The sequence below is a fragment of the Diuraphis noxia genome, unplaced genomic scaffold, assembly GCF_037042655.1.
Source record: "Diuraphis noxia isolate RWA-SAM2 unplaced genomic scaffold, SU_Dnox_SAM2 contig0011, whole genome shotgun sequence".
NCBI classification, from domain to species: Eukaryota; Metazoa; Arthropoda; class Insecta; order Hemiptera; family Aphididae; genus Diuraphis; species Diuraphis noxia.
In genome coordinates, this window is record NW_028301721.1 from 13,366 (window position 1) to 31,014 (window position 17,649).

Here is a 17,649-nt window from a genome sequence, read left to right on the forward strand (position 1 = left end):
CCGAGTCAACCCAGGTTGGCGCCGCGTACAATAGTTGGCTCTCCACGACTGACGCCAGGAGTCTTCTCCTGGATTGACAGGGTCCCCCGATGTTCGGCATAAGTCTTGACAAGGCTACGGCTGACTTGGTCGCTTTCTTAGCGACGGTGATTACATGGGTCGAAAATGTCATTCTCTGGTCGATGAACACCCCGAGGTATCTCAGGAAGGGCCTAATTACTATCCGGTGGCCTCCGATGACCAGATTTGGTGCGGTATAGGCCCATCTTCTCAACCTAACCTAACCTAATGGCCGCCAAGACTTCATCTTTAGTGGTCACCTCGTCAAGGTCCGTTATCTCTACTTCTGCAGTGTTTCTGAGCCTGGTGACGACTGAGCCTACGATGTTTTCGGCCAGTTTGTCCCGGATGACGGAGGTAGCTGCTATGGCCTTTGCGCCTTTTGTGAGCTCCACGAGGAGGTCGCCCTTGAACGTCTTTCTCATGGACGTGACGTGCGTCCCCATGGCCTCAAAGTCCATTTCCGTGGCCCTAACGGCGCGCAGGATTTCAGCGTAGGATTTGCCGTCGGCGACCTTGACCAGAACTGCTGCAGGTCTCTGCACGGTTTTCCTGGTCGTTTTGGGTCTGTGGACGTCGGCCTTCTTGATTGGCTTGGTCACCAGTGTGAAAGGCTCTTCGTCGGGATTGGGTTCGTTCTTTTCAGTCTTTTTTGCTGCTACCAACTTAGGTGCAGGCTCCGCCTTCGTGGAAGCGTTGTCAGCAGGAGTCCTATTGTCGGGCCTTGGTTTACCGGTCCTTCTTCTTCTGGTGTTGTTGCTAGGTGCTTGCTGGTTGCTTTTCCTTGGTTCGACGGAGGAATTCGCTGTCTTGGATTCCTGGGCGATGGATGGATTGTCGAGCTTCGGGTTGGACGGTTGATCGAGTGAGTCTGTACTGGTGGCGACGTCTGCTTTTGTTTGCTGACCGCTGGCAGCGGCGGTGTCTCGCTCCCTGGAGAGGTGAGACAGTGCCTTGCATACCTGCTCAAGGGCCTTGACGACTTTGGACAGGCAAGGGCCTATGTGCTCTTCGGAGAAGTACTCGTCGGCGAGACCTTGGACCAGATCGCAAGCGTATTTGGTCGCCTCGGTTGCGGTGCGGAGAGAGCCAGCATTGTCCGTGGTGGTAGGTACTTTCGGTATTTTCGGTGATTTTTTATTTGCGATGTAGTCCAGGGGAGGAGAACTGGGTTGTTTCCTCTTGTGCTGGACGTTTTTTGTCGGGTCCTTTTCCATGTCCACTTCAGTATCGGCATCGTCCCATTGATCGGGAACAGCTGACGGCTGCATGGCTACCTATGCTGGAAAAACGGGGTCGCGTGGGCCAGGAAGGGAGAAGAAAAAAAATAAAAAAAAAAAATAAAAAAAAAATAAAATAAAAATTAAATTAATTTTGTTGGGGTGACCTTGTTGGGGAGGTGTTGTTGATCGTTGGGCCCTTGGTCCGGGGGTCGTAGGTTGAATTCCGCCGGAGTTATCGGGGTTTTAAGAAACGGGGTGAGGGGGAGTTTCCGCGTGGAGGTAGAGGCCGTTGCCTCCAACCCGTGCGTTTTTTCCGCAGCTCGATCGGAGCGCTGGTTGTAGCGTGCCGTCGATTTAAAATCCGATTTTTTTTTTTTTTCCGACCGTCGCGATCGCGGTGGCAACTGTTAGCAGTCGCCACGGGTATCGCGGTTTTCGCGACCGACGCGATGGCAGTGGCGGTTTCCGGGCGGCCGTGTTATTCTAGAGAGTATGAGATTAACTGCACTTACCCTCGTCGGAAAATTTTTCTGTTGGACTTACAGGCCCGCTGAGTACACCAATCGATCCGTGCTGTTGTCGCGGATTTTTTGGTGTGTCGAACGGGATTGTTGGAAGTCTGGTTTGCCGGAAATCAGCGGTTTTGTGATGGCCGTGCGAGCGGGTGGCCGGCCGCAGAGCACTTAACTCGACGTTGCGCACTGAGTTTTGGACCCGCGTTCGCGCGCGATGTCTCTTTTTCTTAGTTAGCCGCAGCTGAAGAGTTTGAGACTTCGAGCGCGCAAATCGGAGTCGCATTACGAACGAACTTTTTTTTTTGGCAAGGCGGCGGATTTCGGATCACTGATTTCGCGATTTCTCGGAAGGAACTTAGCCAAATTCGGCGCGCGATGTCTTGGATTGACAGCGGTGACGAGACGGATCGTTGGGTACCAGTTTCGCTCTGATCGGTTGTGAATTTTCGGAGAAAATAAAAAACTTCTCGGGAGCGATACGCTGGTGCGTGTTGACGGTTTGGTGTTCGGCACCGGACTAACTAAACCTAACCTAACCTAACCTAACCTAACCTAACCTAACCGGCCGTCCTTCTCCTCGCATCCGTATCATTTATTGACAATGTACAATAAATTTCAGTACGCCCTAAGCGCAACGAATATGAGCTTTGCTCCACAAAAAAGAGAGGACCCTACTCCTCTAACTTTCGCCTTCGGCGTACAACAAACAAAACACTTATACTAGTTGGTCGCAAGTCGCTGTCGAACCCTTTCTTCATGCTCCCTTGTCGATTGCACGAATTGGACGAACCTGGTAACTGCATCCCAATTACTCCGTTTCTCCACCATGGCACGAACGATGTTGTCTGGGGACAAGTCCACTTCAAGCTCCACCTCCAGCGCCCTGCGTTGTCTCCACCATCTGCCGCAGACGAAGAATACATGTTCTGCATCGTCTACTGGATCTTGGCAGTCCACACATGCTGCCGTATCCAGCTTCCCGATCCTGTGAAGGTACTCCCTAAAGCATCCGTGATTGGACAGCAGTTGTGTAATGTGGAAGTCCACGAGTCCGTGCTTCCTGCCCCTCCACGAGTTAATGTCTTGGATTAGCCTCCGTGTCCATCCACCGTTGGTCTCATTGGTCCACTCTGTCTGCCATTTCCTCAATGTCTCTAAACGGATCTCTGACGTCACCCTTCCTATGTCTGGCTCATGTTTCCTTTTGTATCTCTCACACCTCTCCCAGGCAAGAAGGTGGGCCGGTATCATCCCCGCGATCACCAAAACTGCTGCCGTTGACACCGTTCTGTATGCCATTACGGTACGTATGGCGATGGCTCTCTGTGGTCTTTCTAACGTCGTTACGTTACGATTGAACGCCATAGCTACACCCCATATCGGCGCTGCATACAGAAGTTTGCTAGTCACAACCGTCGCCAGAAGGGATCTCTTTTTCTGCTTCGGGCCTCCAATGTTAGGCATAAGTCTTGCAAGAGCGGTCGCCGTAGATTGTGCACTGGCCGCCGCAGATTCCACATGCGCCCTGAACCCGAGTACCCTGTGCAAAACGACTCCTAGATACCTTATGCTCTCTCTGATTTCAATGCGGCTGCCTAGGATCGAGAGGCTCGGCTGACTATATCCCCTCTTCGTCGTCAACATGACCGCCTCCGTCTTCCTAACCGATAGGGATAGGCCAGCACCAATCATCCACTCGGCCACCCTATCCAGAGCCTGGTTGATCACTGTCTCGAGTATCCATGTATTATGGCCGGTTGCCACGACTGCTACATCGTCGGCAAATGCCACCAGTTCTGTGGACGACACACCGTGTTCGTTGCCTCCTGTGTCCACCTGTAGAAGTTCGTCGTACATCATATTCCACAGGAGAGGCCCAAGCACCGAACCTTGTGGGACACCGCACGTGGTCGGTGTTGAGCTCTCTCCGTGTACCACAGTCCGGTCGCTGAGGTAGCTCTGAATTATACCTACGAGATAGGGGGGCATACCTTTATCTTTCATGGCCTTTACTATCCTCGGCCATCTCGCTGAGTTAAAGGCATTCGCCACGTCCAATGCCACGACTGCGCACAGCTTTCTGTTGTAAAGCTGTCCGGAACCGGCTGCTTCTACAACTTCTAGCACGCGTCTAATAGCATCCACCGTCGACCGCCCCTTCCTAAAACCATATTGTCGGTCATCGAGGTCACCAGCTTCCTCGAGCCGCCTCTCGATACGAGCCTTAATTATTCTTTCGAAGAATTTACCTACTGTGTTCAACAGGCAAATTGGTCTGTAGGACGAGGGGTCCTCTAGAGGTTTGTCCCCCTTCCTTAGGAGAACGAGCTTCGCAATCTTCCATGAACGTGGGAAGACGCTCTCCTTTAGGCACTTGTTAAACATATCCCTCAATATCTCCGGTTTGTGCCTAGCGACATTTCTAATAATCAGATCGGGTATGCCATCGGGACCTGGTGCCTTTCCTCGTGGGATCCTGTTACTGTGCTCCATGATTTCCATGTTGGTGACCGCTGGGAAGTCATATGTTTCGGTATGTGGTGGCCAGGCAGTGGCTGCCTCCCTTGGAAATAGAGCGTCGACGATCGACTCCACTCTTCCTGGCGCGGAAAGTCCGGGAATGGGTCTCCTACCAACTAGTTTTTTGGTAACCAATTTATATGGTAGGCCCCAGGGATCTACTTCTACCTCTTGCAATAGTTCATTCCAGCTGTTCCTCTTACTGACTCTGATGGCCACCTTAAGCTCTTTCCTGGCCCGTTTAAATTCCTCCCGCCTAAGGTCTTGATCCGGCTGCAGGCGTCCCCTCTTGACTCGGCGTCTCATTTTATTGCACACCTCGCGTAATTTCTCTATTTCCTGAGACCACCAGTACGCAGGTTTTTTGCCTCCTGCGTACCTACCCTTAGGCATGCAATTGTCGCACGCTTGTTTGAGGTACGAGCCTAGAGTTTCCTCGGCCTGTATCGCTTCTTCACAGGTGATATCGATGCTGACCGTATTCATAAACTCTCTTAGCTTGGAGTCATCGAACCTTCTCCATGACCACCTTTCCTCTGCCGAACGGCGCACTGGACCGGGAGTTCCAGCGATATTGAAGCTGATATACCTGTGGAGGGATGCGCTGTATACATCTAATACCTTCCAGTCCTGCACTTTGTAATTGCTGCTGTCGTTGACAAACGTGATGTCGATGTGCGATCTCGATATCCCGCCTGCATATACCCTCGAGAATGTCGGTCTGTCGCCGGTGTTGCACGCAATGAAGCCCAAACTAGCGGTCATATCGACGAGTGCACGCCCCTTGGGTTCTTCATTGTGGTCGCCCCATACCGGTGACTTCGCGTTGAAGTCGCCGGCGACTATGACGGTCCCTGTCTGTTGCCTCACGCTTCCCTCTAGCCTGTCAAGAAAGTCCGCGAATAGAGTGAAAGCGGTGTTGGGAGACCAATAACAAGTGTACACAGTGCAGTCCTCCACTTTAACCCATCTAAACCCCGCACTGTCCTTTGGGCCGACAGCTTGTACCTGCAGCCTGGGGTTTGATAAAAAGATGGCCGCCTTTCCACCGGTGTCGCTGAACCATCCGTCAGTCTCGATCCCGCAACGGTACGGTTCGCTCATGATTATCACGTCGATGTCCATATTAGATGCAGTGGCCAGGGCCAGGTCCTGTGCCACTCTGCATACCCCGACGTTAATCTGCAGCACGCGGATCATTTGGGTGTGCATTGGTCCTCCGTCGCTCCTCTCGAGCGATATGACCCAGCGCTAGGCATGGGTTTGGACTCCTGCAGCACCCTGGCAAATGTGCTCGCGTCGAGATCAGTAGCACTGCATCTGGCCGCCTTGTGTCCGGTCTCTCCGCAGCGCCGGCAGCACGTCGTTCTGTCCGGGCCGTCGCACGCCTTAGACGTGTGCCCGTAGGCGAGGCAGCGGAAGCATCGAACTTTAGGTTCAGCCGTTTTAACTCGGCAGCTGATCATGCCGACCCGCAGTCGGCCGGAGCTGACCAATCCGCGCGATTCGCTCAGCGGTAGGGATACCAGTGCAATTTGGGAGCCTCCGAATCCCTTTCTTAGGCTTATAACCTTTACAGCCTCTAGTAAAGCACCGGTAGTTCTGCAAACCTCTTCGTGGACCTCGTTGGAGCTGGTCCACTGATCGAGGTCGCGAACCTCGATCAATGCCCTTTGTTGGAGGGCTCTCACATCAGCCTCGGCTCCCGCAGATCTGGCGACCTCTGCTCGAATCGCTTCGACCCTAGCCTGGTCGCCGCGTACTTCAATTAGCAGGCCCCCGGACTTGGCCTGTCGCATGCCAACCACGCTGTCTCCTAAAACTGTCTGGTTAACCCCCCCGCGGATCCTCTTGACTAGTTCCGGGAAGCCATCAGCGCTTACGTTTACCAATATTGCCGGCGGGCGTTGTCTAACGGTAGGCCCGGTGGGCCGTGTTCTCACGTCGGGCGCGTTGGTTAGGGGTGTGGCTGCAGCTGTGGCTTTGGCCTTCCCTTTCCTCTTCACCACATCCACCCAGGTTCCGGTGTCGGCAGCGTCACCGCCGCTTTGATCTTGTGCCGTCCGGATTGCACATACTTCCTTCCTCAGAGCCTGTACTTCATGAACCATATTTGCAAGTATGGATTTTGTGGTGTCGTCGTCTGTATGTGCAACAACCACGTCGGCAATACTCGTGGGCACCGTGCGTGACCCTGTTTCTCTCACCGGATTCATCAGAGTCTCGGTTATAGACGGAGGTACGTCCATCTTCTTTTTCTGTATCAACTCTGCCACTTGTTGCTGTTGTTTGCGAACGCCTACTGCTAGCCTGTAGGCAGTCATGGCCTCGGCAAGTGCTGTTTGAACAGATTTAGCCACATTCTTGGTCTCCCTTACAGCCTCTAACATCGTGTATAACCTCCTGCCAACTCTCTCAAAGCAATCCTTCTCCGTCTTAGCCTTGCTCTCGAGGACATCACTGAGTTGTTCCACCGACATCTCCGTCAACTTTTCTATTTGAACCGCCTGAGCTGTTGAACTGCTGCTGGCGATTAATTTGTCGGCCAAGGTAGTCTTGACTACATCCGCACCTGGACATATCGATACCTCCCCAGTGTCGGAACTTGCATTCCCTACACCAGAGGCACCCGAGGGGTCCATGGCAAGGGGGAGGTCCAGTGACCCTTGCCCCCTTTGCTGCTACCACTTCGCTTGCCCTAGACGCGGGAGGAACCAAATCCGAAGGTATCGGTTCCCGCCTGGCGGTCTCGGTTGGCCTGGCTGGCCTAGGCTACCCTTCACCGTCCCTATCCCGGAACTGTCCCTATCCCAGACCAAAAATCTGGAAGGGGGAGTTGGGGGATTTGGCCACTGATAGGGGGAGTCCACGCTGTGCCCCCAAATCGCGACTTTGCACTTTGCCCCGACCTTCTGCGGGGCTTGGTGCCTGCGTTGCGGCTAAACCAAGTTTCCTCCGTTGGAGGTAAATTTGAAAAGCCCGCCGTCGGACGGATGACGCCGGACGGATGTCTCCGTCAGTAGTGGCCCGACAGTTCTTCGCTCGGCGTCGGTTGTTCCCCGGCTAAACAGCTGACCGCCCGGAATTCCCGTTTTCACGCGGGCGGCTTTGGGCGGCCGTGTAGAAGGATAGGGAAATAACTAAAATTGCTAAAACTCACCTGGTAGTTGTCGGAACCCGAAGATGGAGGTATCCAAGGGTTCGTCTCGACGAGCTGCGTACGTTCAGCCACCGCGCGAGGCCGTACCGCTTGTCGATTGTCGACGGTTGGACTACGGGCTGGTGGGTGGGAGAACCGCGATTCTCCGTGTGCGGGGTGGCCTAGCTGGCGCACGGTACGTCAAAAGATGCGGGGGGTGCGGGTGATTTTAATCGGGTCGACTCAAAACCGACACCGACCCGAACGCGCACTTTTTATGCGAAAATACCGTGGTCTGCGTAACACGGTAGCAAATATACTTGTAGACCGCAAGAATCGAGTTTTCTCGGCGGAGAATCAATCAATTTAAACGCGGGTTGGACCGATCGCTTGAGAATCAAATTCTGCGTCGATCGAGACTTAGCGCGTAAAAAACTATGAGCTAGTTCCGGAGAAAACTTAGAAAAAGACGGGAGCGACACAGAAGCACGTCCGACCACTATGACAGCCACCGCTGAACTAACCTAACCTAACCTAACCTAACCTAACCTAACCTAACCTAACCTAACCTAACCTTTTTTTTTTTTTTAATATAAACCGAGGACCAGGAGGGAACTACGTTAGTATTACTTCCTCCTGGCCCCCATCATTTATTGAAAAACAATACACACATAATGCCACCGTTTGCAGGGACAATCACCCTACTTACGGAGTTACAATCTATATTGTACAACTAAATGGAGGGCTCTACCCCTCCTATTTTGGCCGATTGGCCTACAACAAATTTAACTTATACTAGTTGTTTGTGATTCCTCGCTTTGATCTTCTCAACCCGGCGTCAGAAGCCAGCCAGTTTGGTGGTCTCGTGTTCCTCTTTGTCATTTCATGCTCCGCCTCGCTGCACTCTTCGCTCCTCTCGTTCTCGGCACATCATTATTCTCGTGAACAAGGAATTGACTCTCTCCCATGATTTTTCCGAGCTCAGCATGATAGCTGCTATATTCTCCGGCGTCATGTTGTCCACCTCCAGATAGATGCAGGCTTCAGTTCTCCATTTGTGCCAGGCGTCGCACTGGAACACGGCGTGCTCTGTGGTGTCCGGCGTTATGCCACATTGTGCACACGCGTCCGTCGCCAGCTTGCAGTACTTGTGTAAGTACGTGCCGAAACACCCATGGCCTGTCAGCACCTGGGCTAGGTGATAAGACACCTCACCATGCTTCCTCAGGTACCATGCGGATACGTCGCCGATGATTCGGTTGGTCCATCTGCCTTTTCCCGAAGTGCTCCACTGATGCTGCCATGCGGTCAGCAGATTTTCTCTGGCTGCCTCTTTCTGGGTCCCCAGAAAGATACTCCTCCTCTCTTCTGCCAGCAGCTTCAGGGGGGGCATGCTGGAGACTACGGCAGCTGCATCATATGACGTCGTGCTGTAGCAGCAGGCAACCCTCAGCATCGTTCTCCTGTATGCCGACTCCATGGTGGCCATTGCTTCGGCTGACATTTTTCCGGCCCAGATAGGTGCTCCGTAGAGCAGCCTTGATGTCACCACCGTTGACAACACGCGTCTGGTCTTCTGCTTGGCTCCCCTGAGATTGGGTAGAATCTGGGCGAGGTGTCTGCTCGCCTCCATCGCTCTTTTCGCCGCTAGTTTGGCGTGTTCCATGAACCGCTGCCTAGGGTCGAACTGCACCCCGAGGTACTTGATGCTGCGGCTTGACGCGAAGCTGTGCGGCGGGAATTCAACGGTCATTGTATTGCGTACATTTCTGTTTGTGAAGACGATTGCTTCCGTCTTGTGTAGGGCGAGTTTTAAGTCGTTGTCGGTCATCCATGTCACCACGTCCTGGAGTGCCTTGCCGAGTTTCTCCTCGAGTATGAAGGGTACCGGAGCCGTACATACAATAGCCACGTCGTCAGCGAAAGCAATCAACTCCGTGTCGCTGGGTAGCTCGATGTTCAGCAGCCCGTCGTACATTAGGTTCCACAGGTCTGGTCCCAGCACCGAGCCCTGTGGAACTCCGCAGCTCATCTGTATGACGCTTGGCCCGCAGTCCGGCCTTTCGACTGTTATGTGCCTGTCCGATAGGTACTGGCCGAGAACGTTTTGCAGATACTTCGGGGCGTCGGTTCTTTCCAGGGCCTTGATGATGGCGGTCCAGGAGGCGCTGTTAAACGCATTTTGGACGTCCAATGTCAGCATGCCGACATACCGATTATATGCACTTGTACGTCCGTTTGCGTTGCGTATTGCAGTTTGTAGCTTCGCCATGGCGTCCAGTGTGGATTTGCCCTCCTTAAAACCGTACTGATTTTCAGGTTGGTTCCCAGTTCTCCGTAGGTGGTCGCGGAGTCGCTGTGTTAACAACTTCTCGAATAGCTTGCCCATCGTATCCAACATGCATAGTGGTCTGTATGCAGACGGGTTTTCAAGTGGTCTACCTGGCTTGTGTAGCAGCACAAGTCTTGCCGTTTTCCACTCCGGCGGGAAGAAGGCGCTTCTTAGGCATCCGTTAAAGACCTCCTTGAAGTACCGCGGATGTGCTCCCACTGCCGTCTTGAGTACTTCGTTGGGTATGCCGTCCGGTCCAGGTGCCTTTCCGTTCGGTAGGCCCCGTGCTGCTGCTTTTACCTCGGTCTCCGTGAACATAGCCCTTTGGAGCTCCTCTTCACTGACATTCGCGATCGTTCTCCCAGTTGCGGGCCTGTGCGGGAAGAGCGTGTCGACTATCGAGTCGAGACGGCCTGGGATTTCCAGTCCTGGTATTGGCTTTCTGCGGGCCAGCCTCTTCATTACTATTCTATACGGAGTGCCCCATGGGTCACTATCGACCTGGCCGCATAGTTCGCTCCAGTTCCTATCTTTGGCAGTTGTTATTTTCACGGACAGCGCTCTTCTTTGTTGCTTATAGGTTTCTTTTTCCCGTGTGCTTCCTGCCTCGCCTGCCTTCTTGCGCTTGCGGGTGTACGACCTTTTTGCCTTAAGGCAAGCCTTACGCTGGTTAGCAATGTCGTCGTTCCACCAGAACGCTGGGCGTCTCTTGAATGTCCCGGAGACGCGGGGCATGCATGCATCGCATGCTTCGGTTAACCATTTGATGGCTTGTCTACACATGCTGGGAGCATCGACGGGAGGACTCGGTGCCCCGCTGTGCATTTTGTCCTTTAGTTTTTGGTGGTCAAACTTGCTGTACGCCCAGCCCTTCTTTGCCTGCTCGCGCTGTTGGCCGCGAGTGGTGGTTATTTTAAACCCTATGTACCTGTGTAGGCTCAGTGTTTCTTCCTCCATTACAGCCCAATCTGTTACACTTGCTATCGCCGCTTGTGTTGCCAGAGTCAGGTCGAGGTGCGACTCCGACACACCCCTAACAAATGTGGGCTGTCCACCCTCATTCCGGACGGCGAGACCTAGAGCTGCGATTAGGTCCGCCAAGGCTCGTCCTCTACGGTCCTCACTGGGGCTGCCCCACTCCGGGGACTTGGAGTTGAAGTCGCCTGACACCACCACAGGTCCGGTGGCTGTCCTTACGCTGACCTCGAGCCCGACCAAGAAGGCCTCGAACTCCAGGAATGTTACGTTTGGTGAGATATAACAGCTGTAAAGCCTGTAGCCTTTTATCTCCAGCCATCTGAAGCCAGGCGACGGCTGGCCGATTGCATCGACCGAGATGTTGCTCAGAACGGCGATGGCTGCCCTGCCATTCGCATCGGGAAACCATCTGTTATCCTCCCCGCGGTCACGGTGTTGCTCGCAGATTATTAGCACGTCTGCTTCTTTCGCGTTGGCCGTCGCAAGCGCGAGGTCTTGCGAAGCCCTGCATACTCCAACGTTTATTTGGAGGACGCGAATCATTTGGATGTGCTTTGGTCCTCCGTCGCTCCTCTCGAGCGATATGACCCAGCGCTAGGCATGGGTTTGGACTCCTGCAGCACCCTGGCAAATGTGCTCGCGTCGAGATCAGTAGCACTGCATCTGGCCGCCTTGTGTCCGGTCTCTCCGCAGCGCCGGCAGCACGTCGTTCTGTCCGGGCCGTCGCACGCCTTAGACGTGTGCCCGTAGGCGAGGCAGCGGAAGCATCGAACTTTAGGTTCAGCCGTTTTAACTCGGCAGCTGATCATGCCGACCCGCAGTCGGCCGGAGCTGACCAATCCGCGCGATTCGCTCAGCGGTAGGGATACCAGTGCAATTTGGGAGCCGCCGAATCCCTTTCTTAGGCTTATAACCTTTACAGCCTCTAGTAAAGCACCGGTAGTTCTGCAAACCTCTTCGTGGACCTCGTTGGAGCTGGTCCACTGATCGAGGTCGCGAACCTCGATCAATGCCCTTTGTTGGAGGGCTCTCACATGAGCCTCGGCTCCCGCAGATCTGGCGACCTCTGCTCGAATCGCTTCGACCCTAGCCTGGTCGCCGCGTACTTCAATTAGCAGGCCCCCGGACTTGGCCTGTCGCATGCCAACCACGCTGTCTCCTAAAACTGTCTGGTTAACCCCCCCGCGGATCCTCTTGACTAGTTCCGGGAAGCCATCAGCGCTTACGTTTACCAATATTGCCGGCGGGCGTTGTCTAACGGTAGGCCCGGTGGGCCGTGTTCTCACGTCGGGCGCGTTGGTTAGGGGTGTGGCTGCAGCTGTGGCTTTGGCCTTCCCTTTCCTCTTCACCACATCCACCCAGGTTCCGGTGTCGGCAGCGTCACCGCCGCTTTGATCTTGTGCCGTCCGGATTGCACATACTTCCTTCCTCAGAGCCTGTACTTCATGAACCATATTTGCAAGTATGGATTTTGTGGTGTCGTCGTCTGTATGTGCAACAACCACGTCAGCAATACTCGTGGGCACCGTGCGTGACCCTGTTTCTCTCACCGGATTCATCAGAGTCTCGGTTATAGGCGGAGGTACGTCCATCTTCTTTTTCTGTATCAACTCTGCCACTTGTTGCTGTTGTTTGCGAACGCCTACTGCTAGCCTGTAGGCAGTCATGGCCTCGGCAAGTGCTGTTTGAACAGATTTAGCCACATTCTTGGTCTCCCTTACAGCCTCTAACATCGTGTATAACCTCCTGCCAACTCTCTCAAAGCAATCCTTCTCCGTCTTAGCCTTGCTCTCGAGGACATCACTGAGTTGTTCCACCGACATCTCCGTCAACTTTTCTATTTGAACCGCCTGAGCTGTTGAACTGCTGCTGGCGATTAATTTGTCGGCCAAGGTAGTCTTGACTACATCCGCACCTGGACATATCGATACCTCCCCAGTGTCGGAACTTGCATTCCCTACACCAGAGGCACCCGAGGGGTCCATGGCAAGGGGGAGGTCCAGTGACCCTTGCCCCCTTTGCTGCTACCACTTCGCTTGCCCTAGACGCGGGAGGAACCAAATCCGAAGGTATCGGTTCCCGCCTGGCGGTCTCGGTTGGCCCGGCTGGCCTAGGCTACCCTTCACCGTCCCTATCCCGGAACTGTCCCTATCCCAGACCAAAAATCTGGAAGGGGGAGTTGGGGGATTTGGCCACTGATAGGGGGAGTCCACGCTGTGCCCCCAAATCGCGACTTTGCACTTTGCCCCGACCTTCTGCGGGGCTTGGTGCCTGCGTTGCGGCTAAACCAAGTTTCCTCCGTTGGAGGTAAATTTGAAAAGCCCGCCGTCGGACGGATGACGCCGGACGGATGTCTCCGTCAGTAGTGGCCCGACAGTTCTTCGCTCGGCGTCGGTTGTTCCCCGGCTAAACAGCTGACCGCCCGGAATTCCCGTTTTCACGCGGGCGGCTTTGGGCGGCCGTGTAGAAGGATAGGGAAATAACTAAAATTGCTAGAACTCACCTGGTAGTTGTCGGAACCCGAAGATGGAGGTATCCAAGGGTTCGTCTCGACGAGCTGCGTACGTTCAGCCACCGCGCGCGGCCGTACCGCTTGTCGATTGTCGACGGTTGGACTACGGGCTGGTGGGTGGGAGAAACGCGATTCTCCGTGTGCGGGGTGGCCTAGCTGGCGCACGGTACGTCAAAAGATGCGGGGGGTGCGGGTGATTTTAATCGGGTCGACTCAAAACCGACACCGACCCGAACGCGCACTTTTTATGCGAAAATACCGTGGTCTGCGTAACACGGTAGCAAATATACTTGTAGACCGCAAGAATCGAGTTTTCTCGGCGGAGAATCAATCAATTTAAACGCGGGTTGGACCGATCGCTTGAGAATCAAATTCTGCGTCGATCGAGACTTAGCGCGTAAAAAACTATGAGCTAGTTCCGGAGAAAACTTAGAAAAAGACGGGAGCGACACAGAAGCACGTCCGACCACTATGACAGCCACCGCTGAACTACACCTAACCTAACCTAACCTAACCTAAAAGGATATTATTTTATACATATTTTCTTTTCTTTTGAAAATTGTCAGGTGCATATTAATACTTGGCCGTTTAGTAATAAGTAGTGATTATTAACAAATATTTTATTTTTATATTGTATACCGAATCATAGTTATCGTATCCATTTACAACGTCGGTATTTAAGTATTAGACTTTTATCCTTATACCTTAGTATTTCAAGTAGAATAACTCTGGAAGTTTTCGTTCGATTTATGATAGCTATATGTCAAAATTGTCAGAAAAATTATCTGAATCCCATTTTGCTTTAAAACATATAGAATCTCATTTGGAAAACCAAAGTTAGTATCGCTACATGATAGTCCTTAAAAGCTGCTAAAAATCTAAGTACTCAAAAATATCGTCTTTAACTACACTTTAAAATTCTAAAAATCAGAATTTGAATATATGCATAATTTAAGCATAAAAATGGGGCGAGATATCACCCGGTATATATATATATATATATATATATATATATATATAGGTGTAGCTTTTAGAAATTTGGAGAACAAAAATTGGAAGTACGCATTATGTTATATTATTTAAATTAGGACAATAACAATTATGATGGATAGATTTTATAGATTGAATTTTATAAATTTTATTTTTAATTAAGAAATATTTTAAAGATTAATATAAATATAGGTTAAGACCTGGACATAAATGATAATTATCAGGAAAAAATAAAACAGTTTTTCTCCCTCGTCATAAATGTATATATTTTGTTGTAAAACATTGTGGAACAAAAAAATCCATTGAATTGTAATTATTAAAATTCAAAATATTAATGTTATAAACGTGTAAATTAATTTTTGCCATAACTTAAAATACATCAATTGGGAGTTTACAAGAACTTAACAATATAACAAGAATCAAGTTTAAATATTTCTTAATTGATTTAATTTATATTTATAATAATACAATAAGTTAATCGTTAAATAAGTTTTCGAGATTTAATATTTTTGTAAAGAAAGGTTTGAATTCGTCTTTGGTAATCATTTCATTACAGAAGTAAGTTATTGGTTCAGCTTGAATTTCTCCTGAAAAATAAATTCATATCACATTTTTTGATTGAGTGTATGTTTTAATGACAATATTGAAATTTTCAACAATCATAAACCAACAAATAACATTTAAAAATGTATTTAGTACATTTAGATTATAGAATAAAATACAGTTTATAGGTATGAATATTACCAAATTTCTCAATTTTGATAAATTTTATTAAAACACATGATGCTCAAATGATACAATATTATGATACCCCGGACTCTACCAGTGGCGTATTTGTGGGAGGATGATGACCCCCCAAGATATGTTTTAAATCTTATTTTATTTTTTTGAACTTATTAGGGTTAAATATTTAAATTATAGTAATTACCCGTAGTAATTACCCACTCACGCAGTTGATTGTGACTCACACAGTCATCTATTCAATTCATAGTAGAGTTTTTAAAAAATTGCGTGGTTTTACACGATCACAAATTTCCTATGGTGCCATCCGATTGCGTCATCCAGTTTCCAACTAGGTCCCACTCCACTAGAAGTAAATACCGTATATGTCACCTCTTGGAGTTAGGGGGTAATATCATGAATATAGTGATATATACATATATTGTTACTAACACCTGAATATTATGATGTATAATATCAATACGAGTATATATTAGTATGATAAGTAAGACGACTGTCAGGAATTGTGTGTTAGCCGACGGCTCGTCGACGTGAATTCGCCGACTAAGGGATTTCGACGTCCGGCTGGCCGTAGGCCGACGCACAAAAGTGGAGGACAGTCAGTGTTAATACAGAGCCTTAGAGTAACAGAACGTTCGTAACTGTAAATTCGCTATTCTTATTTTTTAAAGTCACAATAAACTATATTTATATTTTAAATTACATAATAGTACGTTTTTTATTGTCGTGAACCTTCGGGATCATAACAAGCTTATGTTCAGATTGAGTACTATGTAAGATTCGAATTGATTGGCGAAGAAGTCTGCTTCCTGAATCAAATTTTGAGATATGTTGGCTACAAATGCCACTGATTGTGGATTCATGGCTTGGATAATGCGGATGGGTGCTACGTTGGTGTTTCCCGGATGTCGCTGGCGTTTCATCGATTAGTCTTTGGGCTCTGATTGCTGCGCAAGGCACGGGAGCTTTTGCCAAGTGTCCATTTAAAGAGACAAAATCCTTTCCACACCCGGGACATTTAGATTTCGGTTTTGATGGGATTAGGTTGTGCGGAGCTACTAATGATAGTTGAGACACGGTTTCGTTTTGAGAGGCCATTTTAGAAGGGGCGTGCCCCTTAGTGTGCGTGTGGCGTCTACCGAATGAACAGTTGTGTTCCCCATTAGGGTAATGTGTTGGCAACCGCGATGACGCCCGATTACGGCACTATTTGTACCCCGTCTCTTCTTTGCGTGGTATCGGTTCTTCTCCGTAAGCAGACAGCTGTTCCATGGAAGTCCCGTTTCAACACGGGTGGCTTTGGGCGGCTGTGTTGGGTATAGGGAAAAAAACAAAAACGACTATAACTCAGCCGTTGGTTGTCGGACCTCGAAGGTGGAGGTGTCTGTGGATTCGTCTTGACAAGCTGCGTGCGACCAGCTACCGCGCTCGAACGTACAACGTGCTGTTCGTCGGAAATTGGGCCTCCAGCGGTAGGGTGGGTGGAACGAGATTTCTCGTAAACGGGGGGGCCTAGCTAGATGCGCGGTACGGATAGTTTTTTTTAACCTCAGAAAATTGAATGTAGATATTTAAAAAATAAAATCACACTTCTTATCTAAATTATGTTGAATATTATTATTATTAATAATAGTAGTATATATATACCATTCCTGGCGCACTTTTATTTTATCAGTAAAAGATCACAAAGAAAACAATGTGCAAAAAGATCAGACAATTGAAATGCAATAATTATTAAAATATTTTTCATAGAACTTATGATATTAATAATTGAAAATTGAAATGCAAATATAATCGCAAAATATTTTATTATATTATATTTTCAATCTTTTTTATTTTGATTTTTAATTAATGTATTAAGATGGTTTACAAAATTATTTTTATCTATATTTGTTTTATGATGTCAACAAGCTAAAGTATCAATACCATTTTCCAAAACAAATCTTTTATCATCTTAAGCACTTAAAGCTTTTTTGTTTTGTTCTACAGTAAAAATATCATGTTTCTTTGTTCAAAATAAATTTTGTTTAACATATTTTGGGGTTTTATCAAATAAACAATTCTTAAAGTCATTAAAACATATTTTATTTTTCACTACATTTTTTTTAACACCTTTAGCTTTTTTATTTTCTTTTTCACTATCTAAAATTGTATGTGAATATAATTTAGATCTTAAACCTATAAATTCTGTCATAATTTTTCCATTCAACTCATCTTTAAACTTACCTAAAACTTTTTTGTTAATTAAAGGTAGATCATAAATATTATCTTTTGGATAATCAGATGTATCAAAATGATCTAAATTAATTTTCATATCCTGATAGAAATCATCAGTTTTTATTTCTATTATTAATGAGTCTGTATCAGTATAATATAACAATCTAACTCTATTTCCACATTTTTTCTTTAGTATATTATAATAAAAATCATACATTAATAATTTAGATAAATCTAAAACACACATTCCTATATAAATTGGTTGTTTTAAAGTTATTTGTGTTCTTTTCATATGGACTGCAGCTAAATTTCCTGTAAAAATTGTCCTTCTATCAAAATTTGGTCTCACAATTAATTTGTCTAGTTTTGACACATTAGAACATAATCTTATATCAACATGATTTCTAACATTCATCATAGTA

The 17,649-nt window shown here is 48.9% G+C and overlaps 1 protein-coding gene across 1 annotated transcript; it reads right to left on the reverse strand.

Moving 5' to 3' along the window:
• Positions 1–275: 275 nt before the first annotated feature.
• On the reverse strand, positions 276–1,619 carry LOC149054118 (uncharacterized). The gene has a single exon (XM_089230631.1). The coding sequence runs from the start codon at positions 1,329–1,331 to the stop codon at positions 276–278; it is 1,056 nt and encodes a 351-aa protein (XP_089086757.1). The 5' UTR covers positions 1,332–1,619.
• Between the last annotated feature and the right edge of the window lie 16,030 nt (positions 1,620–17,649).

Bases quoted from the DNA above. Each gene is read 5' to 3' on its own strand.
- LOC149054118 (XM_089230631.1), bottom strand. From the start codon at position 1,331: ATGCAGCCGTCAGCTGTTCCCGATCAATGGGACGATGCCGATACTGAA.